This window comes from Mesoplodon mirus (genome assembly GCF_964341445.2).
Source record: "Mesoplodon mirus genome assembly, chromosome: X".
Taxonomy (NCBI): Eukaryota; Metazoa; Chordata; class Mammalia; order Artiodactyla; family Ziphiidae; genus Mesoplodon; species Mesoplodon mirus.
Genome location: NC_138981.1, coordinates 112492933 through 112509758, shown reverse-complemented (window position 1 = coordinate 112509758; position 16826 = coordinate 112492933). Strand labels below are relative to the sequence as shown.

The 16826-nt window shown below is 46.2% G+C and overlaps 1 protein-coding gene across 2 annotated transcripts in view; it reads right to left on the bottom strand.

Moving 5' to 3' along the window:
* The window catches only part of ARHGAP36 (Rho GTPase activating protein 36), a gene marked incomplete at both ends in the record, with an annotated part of 162971 nt that overhangs the window by 25504 nt on the left and 120641 nt on the right, over positions 1 to 16826 (bottom strand). The window contains one exon of one of the 2 annotated variants that reach the window (XM_082609171.1): positions 4019 to 4076. The exons of the other annotated variant lie outside the window; for it this stretch is intronic. Within the exon in view, the coding sequence (XP_082465297.1) occupies positions 4019 to 4076 (58 nt within the window). Of the gene's footprint in view, positions 1 to 4018; positions 4077 to 16826 lie in introns of those variants that run through there. 2 annotated transcript variants of the gene reach the window in all.

The following is a 16826-nucleotide window of genomic DNA, read 5'->3' as shown; positions in this document are numbered from 1 at the left end:
AGAGGCTAAGAAACTTGCTTATTGCAAAACTATAAAAGCAGTTTCAATCCAGTTCTACCTTTTCCCACCCAGTGTTAGAGGACATTTCATGATCATTGGGAGGATCACATTTGGTTGACCTGATTTAGTCATTACACTTAAACTAAAGTTTGAAGAAAAAAATCCCTTAGATTAAACTATGTATAGTGGGATTTTAGATCATTGTAATTATTGTATGGACTATTTGTATACTATAGGCCTTCGGATAGCCTTTTAAACACCTCTTTAAATTATAAGAGTAATTTAAGAACAAACTTAATTAATAGAGATTTTGGGAAACAGAGAAGAAAATAACTATTATCCCACCAACCTAAAAGGATCTCTTAGTTTACCTTGTTGCTGAATTTTCTTCCAGTCTTTTAAAAATGCATATTTGACACATAAATCATACCATTTTCCATGTCCTACATATTCTTCATGAACAGCATTTTTATGCATGTAGACTAGCCTAACAAGTGGATATGTCATATAGTTTATTTAACCATTCCACTACAGTTGGATATTTAGGTTGTCTTGGCTGATAAGTGTGAAAAAGGGAATGAAACTGCTTTTCCTGTTGCCATCGTCACCCTCGGGGACCTGGTATCCTGCTCTATCAATGCCCAATATGCTTTCTGTCATTTGATATTTAAGCTTGATGAATGTCAGCTCTACTGCTGGAGCCTGAGGTACACTTGCAAGAGTATTATTTTCTACCAGTTTTCATCACACAGATTCTGCATTCTATCCTTATGGTGGGTAAAGCGTGGCCTAACCTAGGAACCTAAGCTCTATAGAGTGTCACATTATTTCCCTATGGAGAAATGCCTTCTGAAGTGGAAACAAATGATTTTCAAAGGAACTTTGGGAAGTCCTGCCATTAGTGGGTGAGGGTGCTAGTCTGATGCCATGCCCAGGGAAGTGGGGTGTCTCACTGGCAAACTCGCCCCAGCTCTGGGAAATAATCCTGTGCAGCTCAACCAGGCCTGGCCTCAGCGAATCGATTGGGTCCCATCCCCAGAAAAAGATCAAATTTGTATGTAAAGTGGGCCCTATGGTCCCTTCAGCTTTAGAGTTTTGGCTGCTTTACAGAAGTCCAATTGTCTGAGGCTAAATCCAATGCCAGGAGTGAACTGGGGAGAGAATTTCAAGTGGGTCAGTCGTGCTGTCCCTTTCCCTGGGAAAGAAGACCTTTCTGGGTCCCCCTTCTTCCCAGATCTCAGTGATGCCCCTCCCAAATGTCTTCATATGGTCGTCGATTGCCCATTGCAACCCTCAAAAGATTGTTCTGATGTACCAACAATCTCCTTAGCAAGAGGTGGGTGGGTGGGTGGGTGAAGGAACATTTAGAATACTTCCCCCACTCTTCCCCATCATCGGCCAGCTACTCCCTCCCTCTGACTCCTGAGGATTTCTGGAAGGCATTTGAAGGGAGGCACCAAGGGCAATTGTAGCCCTACAGAATATCAATAGTTATGCACAAAGTTACCTTTCATATTGCACAGCATTTCTTGGTGGGGCGGCGGGGGCGGGGGGAGGGCTGCAGTGAATGAGTTCTTACCTGGTCAAAAACTGTACACAAAGACTAATTACTTATTTCAAAATGATGTTGTGTGACTTAAGTGAGATCATACATGTAAAGGGTTGAGACTAGGGCCCAGCATCTGGGAACTACTTCACATATATTAGCTGCTCTGTACAAGTAATAGAGCTGGGGTAGGCAGTGGTGTACCACTGGCATACGTAGGGGGACAGGTCTCATCAGACTGGAAATGCAGTAGTAAATATAAGGTCTTGCACTTGGATTCAAACAACAAAATACAGAATGGAGACTCTGAAAAGAACTTGAGTTTACTTTTTAAAAAATGAGTAGTTTCAGGTGAAGAAAGTACTTCCAATATAAATTAGCTATTTGTGTGTGAACTACGCAGCATGTACAAAGGATTTGTGTGTAGTGCGTGCATGTGTGATGTGGTTATGTTGCATTGTGCGTGAAAAGTACGTGATGCATGTGAGGTATGTGTTTGTGCGTTGGTGACTTCGTATGTGGGCATGTGTGGGTGTGGGAATGTGTATGTATGTGTGTATTTGTGGCTACGTGTGTGTGTACCATGAGTGTGAACGTGGGCTTCCAAAAGAGGGAAAGTCAGCCATCCAGGACTATATTTACAGGGACACGGCTGGAAATCCTCTTTTGGCCAGGTCATTGGGCATCCACAACTTGGAGCATGCTCAAAGAAGAGCAGCTAGATGCGGGTAGGAGCCTTGTAGCCACGTCACATGTTAAACAGATGAAGGAACTGGGGCGGTTTGGCCTGCATAAAAACAGGGGTGAGTGGGGGTGGGGGAATGGAGAGGGCTGGCACTGTTCTCTTGGAAGGATCATGAAGGTCATTGCCAGAGCCAGAAAAACAGAGATTTGGGTTCAGTTTAAGAAAAAGCCTCCTAATTCTAATAGAAATGACTGTTTTTAGACGGGGATGGGCTTCCTTGTGTGATACTGACCCCTTCCCAACGGGGTTATTCATAAAGGAGACTTCATATCCTTGATCTCATTGGAGTCACATGACAGCCTTGCAGGCCAGGCAGGGATGGAATGGTTCACCCTACCCCCTTTACAAGGGTAGGGTGTTTGAGCTGTAAGGCCTTAAAAGGCATCTTAGAAAACACCCTTAATTTTTTTCGATTCACTGGGATCACATAAACTTGAAAAAAATATACAGAACAAAACAACTCTCTGTGTGTATGCAGATCTTTTGCTTTCTCAGAGAACTTGTGGCCTGCCACAGACAGCTCTTGAACTTGCTAAGCATGCTGCAGTCCCTTAGTAGTAGGTCAGACTCCTGGGATGGTTCTCAGGGTGCTGGGGCTGGCAAGGACTACACATGGGTTTCTGCAGAATTAAGTTGCTGAGGCCCCTCCTCTCCCTGCCTCTTCTCCCCCGCCTGTGAGGGGGCAGGGGAAAGAGGAGACAACCCCAGGTTTGGTCTATGGCTGGCGACCAATGACGCACTCTCACCAATATAGATTTTGGAGGTGGAGACTATGGAAAAACAGGTGGCAGTGGGGGCAGGTGGCAGCCTCGAGGGGGTGGGGCCTACCAAGGGGGAGTGAAGGACAGTGTGGGTGGGGGTCCTGGGAAATCTCAAACATAAAAGATAAGTCTCCTGAAACTTTAAGGAGGAAAAATAAATAATCAGTTTCCAAAGCGTACTTTATAGAAGCACTTCCAAGAAGGGGGTGAAATGTCACCCACGTATCACAGTGGTGCTGTGATCTTTCACACACCTATGTCCTCAACTCCGCAAGGACAGGGAAAACAGCATTGATAACAAAGTACTCAAGGGAACACCCGGACTAAAGACCCCAGGCCTCTGCCATTGGGAGCTTTGGGGCAGTGGGCAATTGGCAGGGCCTCAGCAGAGCCAGATCTGCTGCCAACTCCTTGTATGACCTTGGGCAGGCCTTTGCCATCTCTGGCCTTTAGTGTCACCACCTCTTAAATAAAGGGGTTGAATTCGATGACTCTGAAGGACCCATGTCGATATTCAGTAGTTGAGATTGGGACAAGGTGGGACAAGCTTCAAGGCAAAACGATCCCCCCGCCTCCATCTTCAGGGTTCACGGGCCCTAGCTGCCCGGCCAGGGACGTTCATCCTTGGGCCTTTAGGGCCCTTGGGTTTCAGGACTATGCTCCTACGCGTCTGGCCCCTACTCTCTAGCTCTCCCCGAAGACGGCTGAGCCAGCGACTCCGCCCCCGCGCTCGACCCGCATCACGCCGAGCCATTAGCGCGATTGCTCGCTGTTCCCGGCAAAGCCGGTGATTTATGCGGGGCCTCGACGGGGCAGTCCTTGAGCCAGGAACAATTAGCTAAAAGCCAGCAGGAAGGGAGGCGAAGGGACGGCGAGCCAAGCCCCAGGGCGCCTGGCAGGGGCTGCAGCCGCCTGCAGCCCCAGCGAAGGACCCCACAGCCCCCCGACTCGGTGGGCCCCACTCACCACGGCGGGGGCGGGGCTCGAAGGCCGAGGCGAAAAGGCAGTCCAGCATCCACGCCATGGCCAGCGCTCGGCGCCGCAGCCTCGCAGCCGGCTTCCGCGCCGGCCCCCGCGCCAGCTACCCTAAGTAGCCCCCGGTGACCACGCCCTGAGCCGCACCCTGCACCCAGCTAAGAGTGTTTCGGTCACCGGACACCTCGGGCATGTCACAAAGTGGGCAGGGCCTCAGGGGAGCCCCCCCTCCCGCCAGAGGAGAGGCCGCTGGTCCCGCAGCCCCTTTCCCCCACGCGGAGGGAGGCCGAGATACAGCTCCTGTCCCGGGAAGCCCTGACTCTGAGGGCGGGACCGTGCCCCTATCCCGGGGAGCCCAGAGTCTGAGGGGAGACGCCATCTCTGCCCTGGTGAGCCCCGAATCTGAGAGGGAAGGGAGGCCCCTGCCCCCAGGAGCCCTACTCTGGCACATAAAAGCAAGCCTGTCCCCTAGAAGCTGGTATTTGAGGGCGAGATAGTGCACCTGCCCCTGGGAGCCTCAGATCTCAGGGTGAGATTGTATTCCAGCCCTGAAACCCCCACGTTTAGCAGACACATCATCTCAACCTTCAGGAGGCCCAATCTAGGCGGGAAGTGGTGTCTGCCTTAGGAGCCCTGAACCGGAAGGGGAGGCACTGCCTCAGCCCTTGGGGACCCCCTGTCTTAGGGGAGGCATCACCTCAGCTGTGAGTAGCTCCAGATTTGATGTGTTATGTCACAGCTCTGTTCTCGAGGATCAAAAATGTGAGTAGGAGAAAAGAGTTTCGCTCCCCAAGGGGCCCCAAAGTTGAAAGTAATTTTAATGTTCCTGCCCTGCGGATCCTTCGGGGAAGAGGGAGATGCTTCCTGCCGGGGAACTTTTGTTTTGAGGAGGTTGATCCCTAACTGAGATAAGAGAACACGGTGTCAAATGTGTATAAATATGGGGCGCACCCCAGTTGCCACTGACTTACGGATTCCACCGCCTATGCTTTTGCTCAGGGCACTGGCATAGGAGGGGCACCAACCTTTATTTTTAGAAAGAATTTGATATTTGATATTTCAATGTGGGGGGTGGTACTGTGTTGGATTTCGTTGCACTTCTTTTATGGCTTTGTATTTTTAAATTTTAAATACATATGGGGGCACATACCATTATAGGTTCAGTGTTTGGGGGATCTGGTGGTAGTAAACAAGTCCTACCTCCAAATCCTGCAGTAGAAGCAGCCACCAGAGATGGACCATAGTGAGCAAGAAGGGCTTCTAATCGAAATTTCCTTTTCTATTCAAGTTCAGGGCCCCAAATTAATTTCTCCCCCAGTTCTCCATTGGCAGTTGTACAAACATGACTCTGTGCCTTGTTTTTCTCCGCTGGGAAAATGGGACTCTGTCGATCAAAACGCTAGTGAGGAGGTAGAAAGTAATATGAAAAATCCTCTTCCAACAGCTCAGTTGCAGGCTTGAGGAGTGGAAGCTGCAATCACAAGTCCTTTGAGGAGAGCAGTTATTACATTTGCTTTGCTAACCACTGATATTAGCATTAATGCAGCAAAGGGGGTGCGTAGAATGAAAAAATCGCCTGTACTTCACCATGCAATTCTTAGCAAAGCAGAGCTGTAGTTAGAGTTTAAAGGGCTTCCATTCATTTTCCTTCCTTTCTGGGAAACATGGTACTTCTCTGCCTTTACACCAATTTCTAAATCATTTCCAATTTTCTCTGTTTTCTAAAAGCAATCAGAGTCAACAAACATTCACCAGACCTGCTCTTTTACCAATTTCTGCTGTACAAATACCCAGTCATCCAAGCCAAACAAGTCTGACATCTAGAAATGTCCAGTTTCAGGCTCTGGATATTGAAATCTCGGCCTTACCTCTTCCCACGAGCGTATACACCATCAGCTTTTGTAATGGTCTCAATGGGTTTCTTTTTTTTCCAGCTGAATGAGATTTTTTCGGAGGGCTCCCTCATGGCATAAAGGCTGCCTGCCCAGTCCAATCCAATGGCCCTCAGTAACTGAAGTTTCTCTGCTTCCAAAATAGCTCTACCTAAAGTACAAACTCATGACCACTATCCCTCTTGGTCACATTTTTTTCTGCAGGAGGTGTGATGTAGTAAAGGAACAAAGCTAAGGATGCTCACAGACCTAGATTGGAAGCCCAACTGTGCTACATACTAGCTATGTAATCTTAGGAAGATTATTTTTTTTTTTTTTTTTTCTTTTTGCGGTATGCGGGCCTCTCACTGTTGTGGCCTCTCCCGTTGCGGAGCACAGGCTCCGGACGCGCAGGCCCAGCGGCCATGGCTCACGGGCCCAGCCGCTCCGCGGCATATGGGATCCTCCCAGACCGGGGCACGAACCCGTATCCCCTGCATCGGCAGGCGGACTCTCAACCACTGCGCCACCAGGGAGGCCCGGAAGATTATTTAACCTCTCTGAGGCTTAGTTTTCCTTATCTGTAAAATGGGGATATTAACAGTTGTGAACAAACTCCTGGCAAACCAAAGCCTACTCATTTGGAAAAAAGAAAAGGGGAAATATAGAGTTCAGAATTCTCAAAAAATTTTAGTTAACAGTCAAGTTAGCAGTTCTCCCCAACTCCTTTTTCTTTGACCTACCTCCTCTGCCACTTAATTACTTAGTGTTGTTTCCTTTGAAAATATTTACCCTTAACTAAATGTCACATAATAGGGGAATGCATTTATCCATCAATCCATCCATTCATTCAACAAATATTTATTAAATGTCCTCTGTGTGCAAGATATTGAGCTATGTATATAATGTTGATTCACTCAATGAATTATTTTTAAATGTATAATTTGGAAGCCTATATGATAATCTGAAAAAGACATTTATGATTATTTTAAGTGAAAAATAATCAAAATGCAAAATGTGTGCACACTATTATATAAACAGTACAAATAAATAATAAACTTATACATAGAAAAAAAGTGTTAACATGAAACACACCAGAATCTTAGTAGTGATTGTTTAAGCAATGCAATTATGGGCAATTTTAAACTGTGTTATTATTTCCATATTTTAGTATTTTCCAACTTTTCTATATGTCTTTTTCTGGAGTTAGAAAATACTACTGATAGGAAAAAAACTGTAACCTTGTCCACAGAATAAAGGATGAGGTTAGGTAAGGGAAAGACTGGGGCCTTTATGCTGGGATTGTTCTCTTGGTACAGGACACTGGGCCTGGCTTTGGTGACCCAGAAAAAGCTAAAAGTTGGTCTGTGAGTAAAATGCAGAACTCCTGTCCTGTGCAGGGCCACATAACCTGTTATGGTATCTCCTTTCCAAGAATGCAGAGGCCCTTAGCACCCCAATTGAGCAACCAAGAACCTGCTAGCCTGGACCTGCAACCCCTCACACCAAGGTGTACAAGGGGCACATTGGGTATATATGCCCTCACCCTAATAGTTTAAGGCTTAGAGCTTGACAGCTTGCTGCCTCTTAAGGGTGTCTCATTGCAATTCCAGTTAAAAGCCAAGCACGCTGCTCCTAACTTAGGTCATTGTTTGCCATGAAGTCTTTAGCAGGAAGAAAACATTCTAGCTAAGAAGAAGGCACGATGATGAAGTCAAGCTGGAGGCTTGCTGACTTTGAGAAGAAAGGTTTCAAACCTTCTATCTTTTTTCCTGAAGCTCAAAAGTAGTTAGCACCCAGGCAAACAGTTGCTATTTAAATGGGATTCCAAGTATCAAAGGCCTGTAAACTTTGCCATGGACCAGGATTTTCCAAAGTATGGTCCTTTGGACCAGCTGCATCAGAATCACCTGGGATGTGCTGTAATGATGCAAATCCCCTCCTCCCACTCCAGACTCATTGAACAAGAATCTCTGGGTATGGGGACCAGAAAACAGCATTTTTAACAAGCTCCCCATGGGAGCTCTTATACCAAATAAAGTTAGAGAAACTCTAGTATAGAGGAAAGAAGTCTTTCCCTGAAAACCCTCCACCACTGTCTCTCCCCACTGCACTCCAGCTACAAGGAACACTGGGGCAGCCCTATGGAGAACTTGATCCCTTTAACCCCACTCTACTTCCTTTGGGTGTATGGGTAAATATGTAGCATGAGAAATTGAGCAAACCTCAAAACTTGACTCCTGATAGGGTCTAGTGGCATTCAAAATGAGCATACACCATAAAGGTCATTCATTTGGATTTTCTAAGAATCCTTGTGTATGTCTATGTAGCATTTTTCAGTCAGGTTATCTCACTTGGATTCCCTACTTGGGGTCCTTACATCAGGCAAGAGGCAGCGGAAGCACCGTGGAAAGAGTATGGCATTTAAAGCTAAAATACTAGGAGTGAGGCTGGGCATGTTGACTGACTGGCTGAATGGATGCAAGTATGTCTGCTTCCCAACCTGAACCCCAGACTCCTCCTCTATGAAATGAGGGTCCCTGTCCCCCTGCCCAGCTTCCTCAGCAGGTTACTATGAAGGTCTCTGCAATTTCAGGAGTGAGATAACAAAGGTAACTACCCCCAAGCCCATGGAAGGAATTGGGAGATTAGCAAGCTTGCCTCCCAACACCTCCTTTTGAGGAGTCCTATCAGAAGGTCCACATGGTGTGTATAGGGTCATATGTGTTCTCTAAAGGGGGCTATAAGCCTTAGGACCCCGAGACTTTACCTCTCTGCTTTTCTGTTTGGGGAGGATCTGTCTGAGCTCACGGCGAACGTATAGCAAAATCATGGGGCACGATTTGGGACCTCTCGGAACCTCAGAAAGACCTTGGTTTCCTCATTTCTCAAGTGGAGTTGTACAAAGAAAACTTAAAGTTCCTTTGCAGCTACTTAGCTTTCCTAGGATACACTGCTTCTACAGCACTTTATTCTTTTCCCCACAGCTCTATTATTTCCAAGCATTTTCATATCACCAAAGCCTGACAAGGTCCTGGCACCATCTTTGTGAGGTAGAAATGGGAGAAAATTATTCCCATTTTTTAAGTTAGAAAAGCTGAGGCAAAAGACAGTAAGTGACTAGCCCAAGGTCACCCAGGGGAGGAGAGATGAGCCAAGACCAGCCTCGAGATCTCTCACCCCCCTGCCCGTTCTTTTCCAGTACCCCTCAATAGATCCCAGGAGCTGTCTGTCAGTGTGCTGACACCACTCAGGAAAATGCAAGTTTCATCCTGACACCAGGAAGACAGAGCTACGATTACGCTTTGGTCCCCAAGGAGGCAGAGAAATTGCTTTTAGTTGACAAGTGCATCTCCCACGCACATATCCCTCTGGTTGAATGAAAAGATAAAATCAAGTTAAAAATCCCAAATGCTCACTTAATTTTGTAAAGCATTTTGCTCTTTGAGCTAAGGGTAGTTAGGATGATAGAATTTTTTAAGTCTTAGAAGTCTCAACAGGGTGGGGCAGAATAGTAGGAATTAAGGGGGAGCACAGAAGAAAATGTCAGAAAGAAGAAAAAGTAGAGAGGTGATCTTTTAGTTTTGTGCCATCATCAGTAAGAGAAAATGGAGTTATCTGAAAAAAGAACTAGAAAGAACTGGGGTGAGTGTTTATGCCTTTGAAAAACTGCAAAAGATGTGAGCCACTGAAATTTCCATTATAAATGAAAATTTTGTGGCTTTCAGTAACAAGAGTTTGGGGGTTGAGCTGAGGGACTATCGACTTCATGTGTTACCAGAGGCGTCCAGGACTGGGGCCAGGGAAGTTATTGCTCCTGCTCTTTACTAGCTCTGAAGGTCATCTCTGTAAATCACTTGCCCTTAAATGTTTAAGTGTGGCAGGTCCCCGTGTGCTCTCATATCTATTTTCACATCTGAGCCTCATACAGCTTGGGAGATTGGCAGGAGAGAGATTAGCACAATCCCCATTTTATAGATGACGAAAGTGAAGCTCAAGAAAGGGAAGTGACTTGCCCAAGGTCATTCTGCACTTTGACCACTGTTTGTGCCTCCTTCTGTTGTGCTTAGCTCCTTCTCACACTACCCATATGCAGATTTTAGTCTGGCCTTTAGACCTCATATACTTTTTGATCTCCTCTGGACTCTAGAGACTGGAGCCTTTCCCCTAGGTGAGCATCGTAGCATCTTTTAAATGCCTCCCGGCAAAGGACATTCTTATTCTTAGGAGATATATGCTGAAGTATCTGCAAGTGAAGTGCCATCATGTCTACAATATAGGAGAGGGGGTGGGGAAGGAAAGAGAGAAGGGAGAGTGTGCAAATACGGCAAATTATTAATGAGGGTATGTACAAATATTTGTGTCATTCTTTCAATTTTACTGTACGTTAAAAAGTTTGAAAATACAAACTTGGGGGAAATCTCTCCAACCTAGTTAGCCACTCCACCTGCCTATGCTAAAATTTGGGGGTCAGTGGCACATCTCCTCCCACAGGGACTCCTTCAGAATGTCCCAGCCCCAAGCAGAGAGCTAGCTCAGGAGGAGGGACAGGCTGGACCCATGACTGGTTTTGATGTCTTAGATGGAGCTTGAGTGGTGGGAAAATGGCTGCATGTACTGAGTGGGAGTTTGAGGTGGGCGATTTTGTGGCAATACGGCTAAATGGAAGCCCTAGAGAAAGAGTCCCCCCCACAATCTAATCAGAGCTGGAATTTTTCCAAAAATAGTTTGCTTGTTTTTTAAATTGCAGGGTTCACTTATCAGGGTTGGAAATGTCATTAAAGATAATCTAGTCCAACCTCCTCACATCCCAGGGAGGACACTGAGATCCAGGGAGGGAAAGTGACTTACCTAACATCGCCGAGCAAGTTCGTGGCTGAAATGGAACTAGAAGCCAAGTGTCCAGCCTCCTAGTCCAGGGCTCGGTCCACTACATCACACTGTCATCTCACCTTGGATTCGTGGGCTCTTGAAAGGTCATCTGCCCATCCCAGGGCTTGCTCTCTTCAGACCAGCATGGCACCTGGGGGATTTGCAGTCAACAACAGTCCCTGCCACTGGGAGCAGAGCCAGGCGCCTGAAGATGGCACCTGTCACATCCCACTGGAATGAATGACCTCCCTCTGAAACCAAGATGGGCCAGGCGGAATCTGGGAGCAGCACCTTGAGAGCAGAGTTAGGCCAGGCCTGTGCGGCTGGTGCGCCATGAACATTCACGGAAGAGGAGGCCATGGAATATGTCCTGAGCACTGTTTGCTGGGGAGTTTTCCACCTCTCTCGGACCCCGAGTGATTTATTGATTATTCTCGGGGCAGCCACTCTAGTTCATTGGTTTAGCTTCCATTACCCTGAGGGGGTGGGGTGGGTGGGTGGTCTGCCTGCCGCTTCCCCTGGTCTGTCTGCTCACAGGATTGGTTCATCAGACAGCTTAGCTAGACCCTCGTGAGCCTGTTGGGATTAATGGCATTTGACTGTAGATCATGAGAAATCACATCAGTAGCTGCGGGTGGGGGTGGATGGAGGAAGCAGAAGGAGAGCAGACGAGAAGGAAGAAGAGCAAAAGGGGAGGGAAGAAAAGGCGGAGGGAGAAGGGCAGAGGAAAAGTCAATGAAGAAATTCTCTTGCACACCAACCGCTGACATTTTTGAGGCTGTAGCTTCTCTCACTTTTAATCACCTCCTTTGTTAATTGCCATTTGTCAATGCAAGTAAGCCTTTCTCCGCTATAACTCAATCCTGGGACAACTCAAGTCTTAAGGACTCAGGGCTAGCTCCAGAGCCCAGTATTCCCTAGCTAGTGAGTTGTCTGTCCTTCTCCCCTGCATTCCTACATCCCAGGTACTGTGGGGGCTGGTATGTGAACACCAGACTTGGCCTCAGAACTAAAGATGCTAAAGGCTGACCTTATCTTCCAAGCTGTTTTGGGTCTGGCACATACTCAAGGCGCCTCTCTCCTGCCTTCTGGGACCAAGAACCCTCTCCTACTTTCAAGCACCCAGGGCTTATAACTGCCCTGCCAGTCCACCTTCCAAATCCCAGGAGACTTGTCAGACTGTAAGTTAAGGGACAAGGAAAAGAGGGGCTATCTGAGCTATAACTGCCTAGGACCAGAGAACAGCCACACTGGAGTGGAGGGGTCCTAGCGGGGGCCAGATCAAGTGGCAGTAAGGCCATATGATGCATTCAACAGGCTCTGGGCCCCCAGTGCCTTAGAGAATAACAGGAAAACTCGAGCCTCTGAGCGACTGTGGACCTCGACTTTGTTTTCAAGAGGGGCTACGGGGTGGTGATTTCAGGGAGGAAATTGGGAACGAAGAGACTGTGTGGCATGGGTATAGGTCATAGATGGCTGGCTCTCCTGGCTGGGCCATGCTCTGGGGCTATGGCTCTCTTCTGCCTCCCTAGAGAGAGAGCTACCAGTATATCCACCAACACACACGTTGCTATCCTCAGAGGCTGTCCCTCAAATCTACTCAGTGATAGAGAGATGCCCTGAAAGGTATGGGGTCAGGAGTGGTGATATTAATGTCCAAGGCCAGGTTCAAGGACTGAATGCAGAACCTTGGCCTCTCTGGGTTTTTTGTTCTTCCTTCCCACTTCAAAGGTGGGAAGGGCCCTCTCGGGGGCCCTCCTCACTGATGCTCAGCCCCTCCTGTTGCTGCCACCTCAGCCAGCAGAGACTCTCACTCTCCTGTCCCTTCAGCTGCTCCCTTTCCACTGACCCCTTCCCTCTGCCTACACACATCCCAACCTTCACCATAAGACACATTCTTTCCCTCAGCCTTTCTCTACCTGCTCTTGGGTCTGTAAAACTTCTCAAGTGTATGGTCTCTGCCTCCACTCACTATTTTACTTCTTCCCATTCCATGCCCACCATTGAAGGCCCTCGTAGCTTCCCAAGGCTAGATGCAGTGGCCCCTTGTCAGTTCTCAGTCCGCTTGACAACTTGGCAGCATTTGCTCCCCCGTGATCCCATTTTCCTTATTGATTGAAAGTCCCTCTTAGGTAACCATAAGTTTGTTTTCTGTGTCTGTGAGTCTGTTTCTCTTTTGTAAATAAGTTCATTTGTATCATATTTTAGATTTCACATTTAAGTGATACCACATAACATTTGTCTTTATCTGTCTGACTTACTTCACTCAGTACGACAATCTCTAGGTCCATCCATGTTGCTGCAAATGGCATTATTTCATTCATTTTTTATGGCTGAGTAATATTCCATTGTATATATGTGCCACATCTTCTTTTTTTTTTTTTTTGCCACATCTTCTTTATCCATTCATCTGTTGATGGACGCTTAGGTTGCTTCTATGTCTTGGTTTTGTGAATAGTGCTCCTGTGAACATTGGGGCACAGGTATCTTTTCGAATTAGAGCTTTCATCTTTTCCAGATACATACCCAGGTTAATTTATAGTTATCACAGGGGGAGGGGGGAGGGATAAGTTGGGAGTATGGGATTACCAGATGCACACTACCATATATAAAATAAAGCACAGGGAACTATATTCAGTAATAAACTATAATGGGAAAGAATTGAAAAAGAATATATATGAATAAAACTGAATCACTTTGCTGTATACTTGAAACTAACACAATGTTGTAAATCAACTATACTTTTTTTAAAAAGTCCCTCTTCCGTTAGCTGTACCTCCCAGATCTCATGTCTCAGACTTCTGCCTGCTGAATAGCCCTCTCTCATAATAACCTTCTTATTCATCTCTTTCCCTATGGGCTTCCTCCCCACAGCCCACAAAGACATTCAAACTCTCCTATATGAAAACAACCCTTCTCTGACCCTGAGTCCCCTTTCAGCTATCATCCAATCTTCCTTTTCTCAGCCTTATTCCTTAACACCTTCAAAGAGCAGTGTAGACTTGCTCTCCTCACTTCTCACCATATGCTCATTCCTTGGTCCACAGCAAGATGGTGCCTGCCCCATCTCCACACACATACACACACTCTACTGAGACCCCTATCACTGCAGCTACCAATGTCTTTTTGGAGTCCTAACCCAAGGGGACACATCTGTGTCATAATTTTATTTGCCTTCTCTGTGGAATGCTACATTGTGAATCCCTCCTTATTTATCGAAACTCTCCCTTCCCTTGGCTCTGAGGATACTGTGCTATACTAGTGTTCTTATCAATGATTTCTCCTTCTGGCTCTGCGTTCTCCTCTGGTACCCTAAATGGGAGCATCTCTCAAGTTCCTGTCCTTAATGCTCTGTTCTTGTGTGGAGGGGCTCACCCACCTTAATTCCTCTGATATCTCTGTATCACTCACAGCACTAAAACAGTGTCCTGTGTATGTGAGACACTTAATTAATGTTTACCTAATTGATTAACATTTGTTAATTGCATAGGTCTTGTATATAACAAATGTTCCGTAAAGCCTGTTATTAGGGTCTTACAGTTTACAAACATTTCCTGTATATTTACCTGACTTCACCCTTATAATAACCCAGTGAGGTTGATTCTTTATTATTCTCATTTTTATAAAAGAGAGAAGGGGAATGGAGCCAAAATTTCTCTTCTGTCTATTCTGTGCCAAGTGCTTTATACACATTTTAATTTAATCTTTACAAGAGCCCTGTGAAGTAGGTGTTCTTAGCCACATTTTACAGATGGGAAAACTGAAGCTCAGAGAGGCACTCAAGACCACAAGGAATACATAATTTACCTCCTCTGCTATTTCATTGTTCTGTAAATTTGATCATACCAAATTTAGTGAGCAATACCAGGGAGGCATATAAAAGGTATCACAGAGTATTATAATTATTGTTTACATACAAGTTTTCTTTTTGAATTTGCATTCCTATGAAATGTAATATGTCAGGCATATAAAGAGCTGAAGAGGAAAATAAAACCCTTGTATTTCCAAACATTCCCTGCCTTTCCCCCTGCATATTATAATAATAGGAATTGATTATTGAGTGCTTACCGTGTGCCCGGCATTACGTTCAGTGCTTTACATGCGTGCTTTCATTTAATCCTCACCATCACCCTATGTGGTATGGGCTACTATTATACCCCAATTTATACACAAGGTAATTGCACCCCATAGGAGTTAAGTAACTTGTTCAAGGACCCCTAGTTAGTTTTTGAGGTAATTGAAATTTTAAGTCAGGTTGGTCTGACTCCAAAATTAATGTTTTCTCAATACCACTAGGCTGCCTTTCCAAGAGGACGGGGAAACCAAGCCTCAGAGAGATTAAGTGATGTCAAGTCTCCTAACTATCTTATATTTTTCCACTTTGCTCCAGCTGCTTGCATCCCTTTGTTGAAGGGACTGCTTTGTATTGTCAATAATCTTTATATGTCTGTGGTCTGTCTCCTCAACCACATTGTCAGCTCTGCCAAACCGCTTTTTTTTTTTTTTTTTTTTTTTGCGGTACGCGGGCCTCTCACTGTTGTGGCCTCTCCCGTTGTGGAGCCCAGGCTCAGCGGCCATGGCTCATGGGCCCAGCCACTCCGCGGCATGTGGGATCCTCCCAGACCGGGGCACGAACCCGTGTCCCCTGCATCGGCAGGTGGACTCTCAACCACTGCGCCACCAGGGAAGCCCCATGCCAAACCTCTTTAGATCCCCCACAGAGGGTTCTCACTGAATACTTGTCAATTGATAAGCATGGAGCTGTCTTCAGTTGAGAGAATTATTAATAAACCATCAGGCTTTGACAAAGCCCTTCTCATCTCCAAAGGAGTTGAGCCCTTGGTGCTTAGGAGATGTATCAATTCCTCGCCTTCCTGCAGCTTGAAGTCAGGAGCCCACACTCACTGCCTCTGCATGGCATCCATTCTCCAGGGAGTCTCAATAGCGTCAGAATCATTTCACTGAAGGCTGAATTATGTGTGTGACTCTGGGAGGATGAGGTCCCAGGAAAGGAGGAGAAGAATGTGGGCTGATTTCGCATGCAGGTGGACCCTAGGGATGGTTCTCGCCATCTGAGATGAGGTGTCAACCTCTAGCAGCCACACTCCACAGAACAAGCTCTAAAGATTGATTGTTACTGTTATTATTGGGAGTATTAATAATCATTTTTACATTTGTACAGTGAACTTCCATTTATGCAAAACGGTCCTACACAAGATTTCATTAGTTTTAGCTTGTACTGGCCTTCCACAATACCTTTATGGCTTCAGTATTCTCCAAAGAAAAAAGTCCTCTGTCTAGCTTTTGAGGAAGGGAATCTCCCCAGGAAACTGACAGCTGAGACCCTGAGAAGGGGAACATTAGCCGGCTGGAATTGAAGGCCAGCAATTGATCCTGGTGAGCAACACGCTGCTGAGACATGTTTAGGGCCAATCCCCAACTTCCTTCCCTCTCTTTGCCTGTTCTCAGAACCAGCCAGTCCTTCCAGCCTAAGTAGAATCCTTAGCTCCTCCCACCATCGGAATTCCTCCTTCCAGGTCCCTTCCCCCATCCGTGGCCTCAGGGACACCTCTGCGGAAGCTGGCTCATCAATGATCTCTTCCCCTCCCCCAGACCAAGTTTCTCATGCATTTGTATGAGTTCACTTGGCATCCTGCATAAAAGGGAGGCAGTAGTAACAATCATAGCTACCACTCAGGGAGCTTTTACTATGAGCCAGGACTATGTTAAGCACTTTGCATGCATAATCTCTCTTCATCTTCATAACAGTACTACACGGAAGGTTTATTAGGATCCCCATTTTATAGAAGAGAACACTGAGGTTCTGAGTAAGTAAGCAGCTGGTCCAAGGTCACACACCTAGCTAATGCAGAGCCAGGATTCAAACCCAGGTCTAACAGTATTCTGTCTCTCAGTATAGGCTTCCATTTAGATGAGATCCACAGATAGGAAGGCCATCTAGCATTCAGAGGAAAGAACCTCAGGAAGTCAGAAAAATAGAGTTTTCTTCCCATTTCTGCCAGTAACAAGCTAGATGACTCTGGGTGAGTCACTTA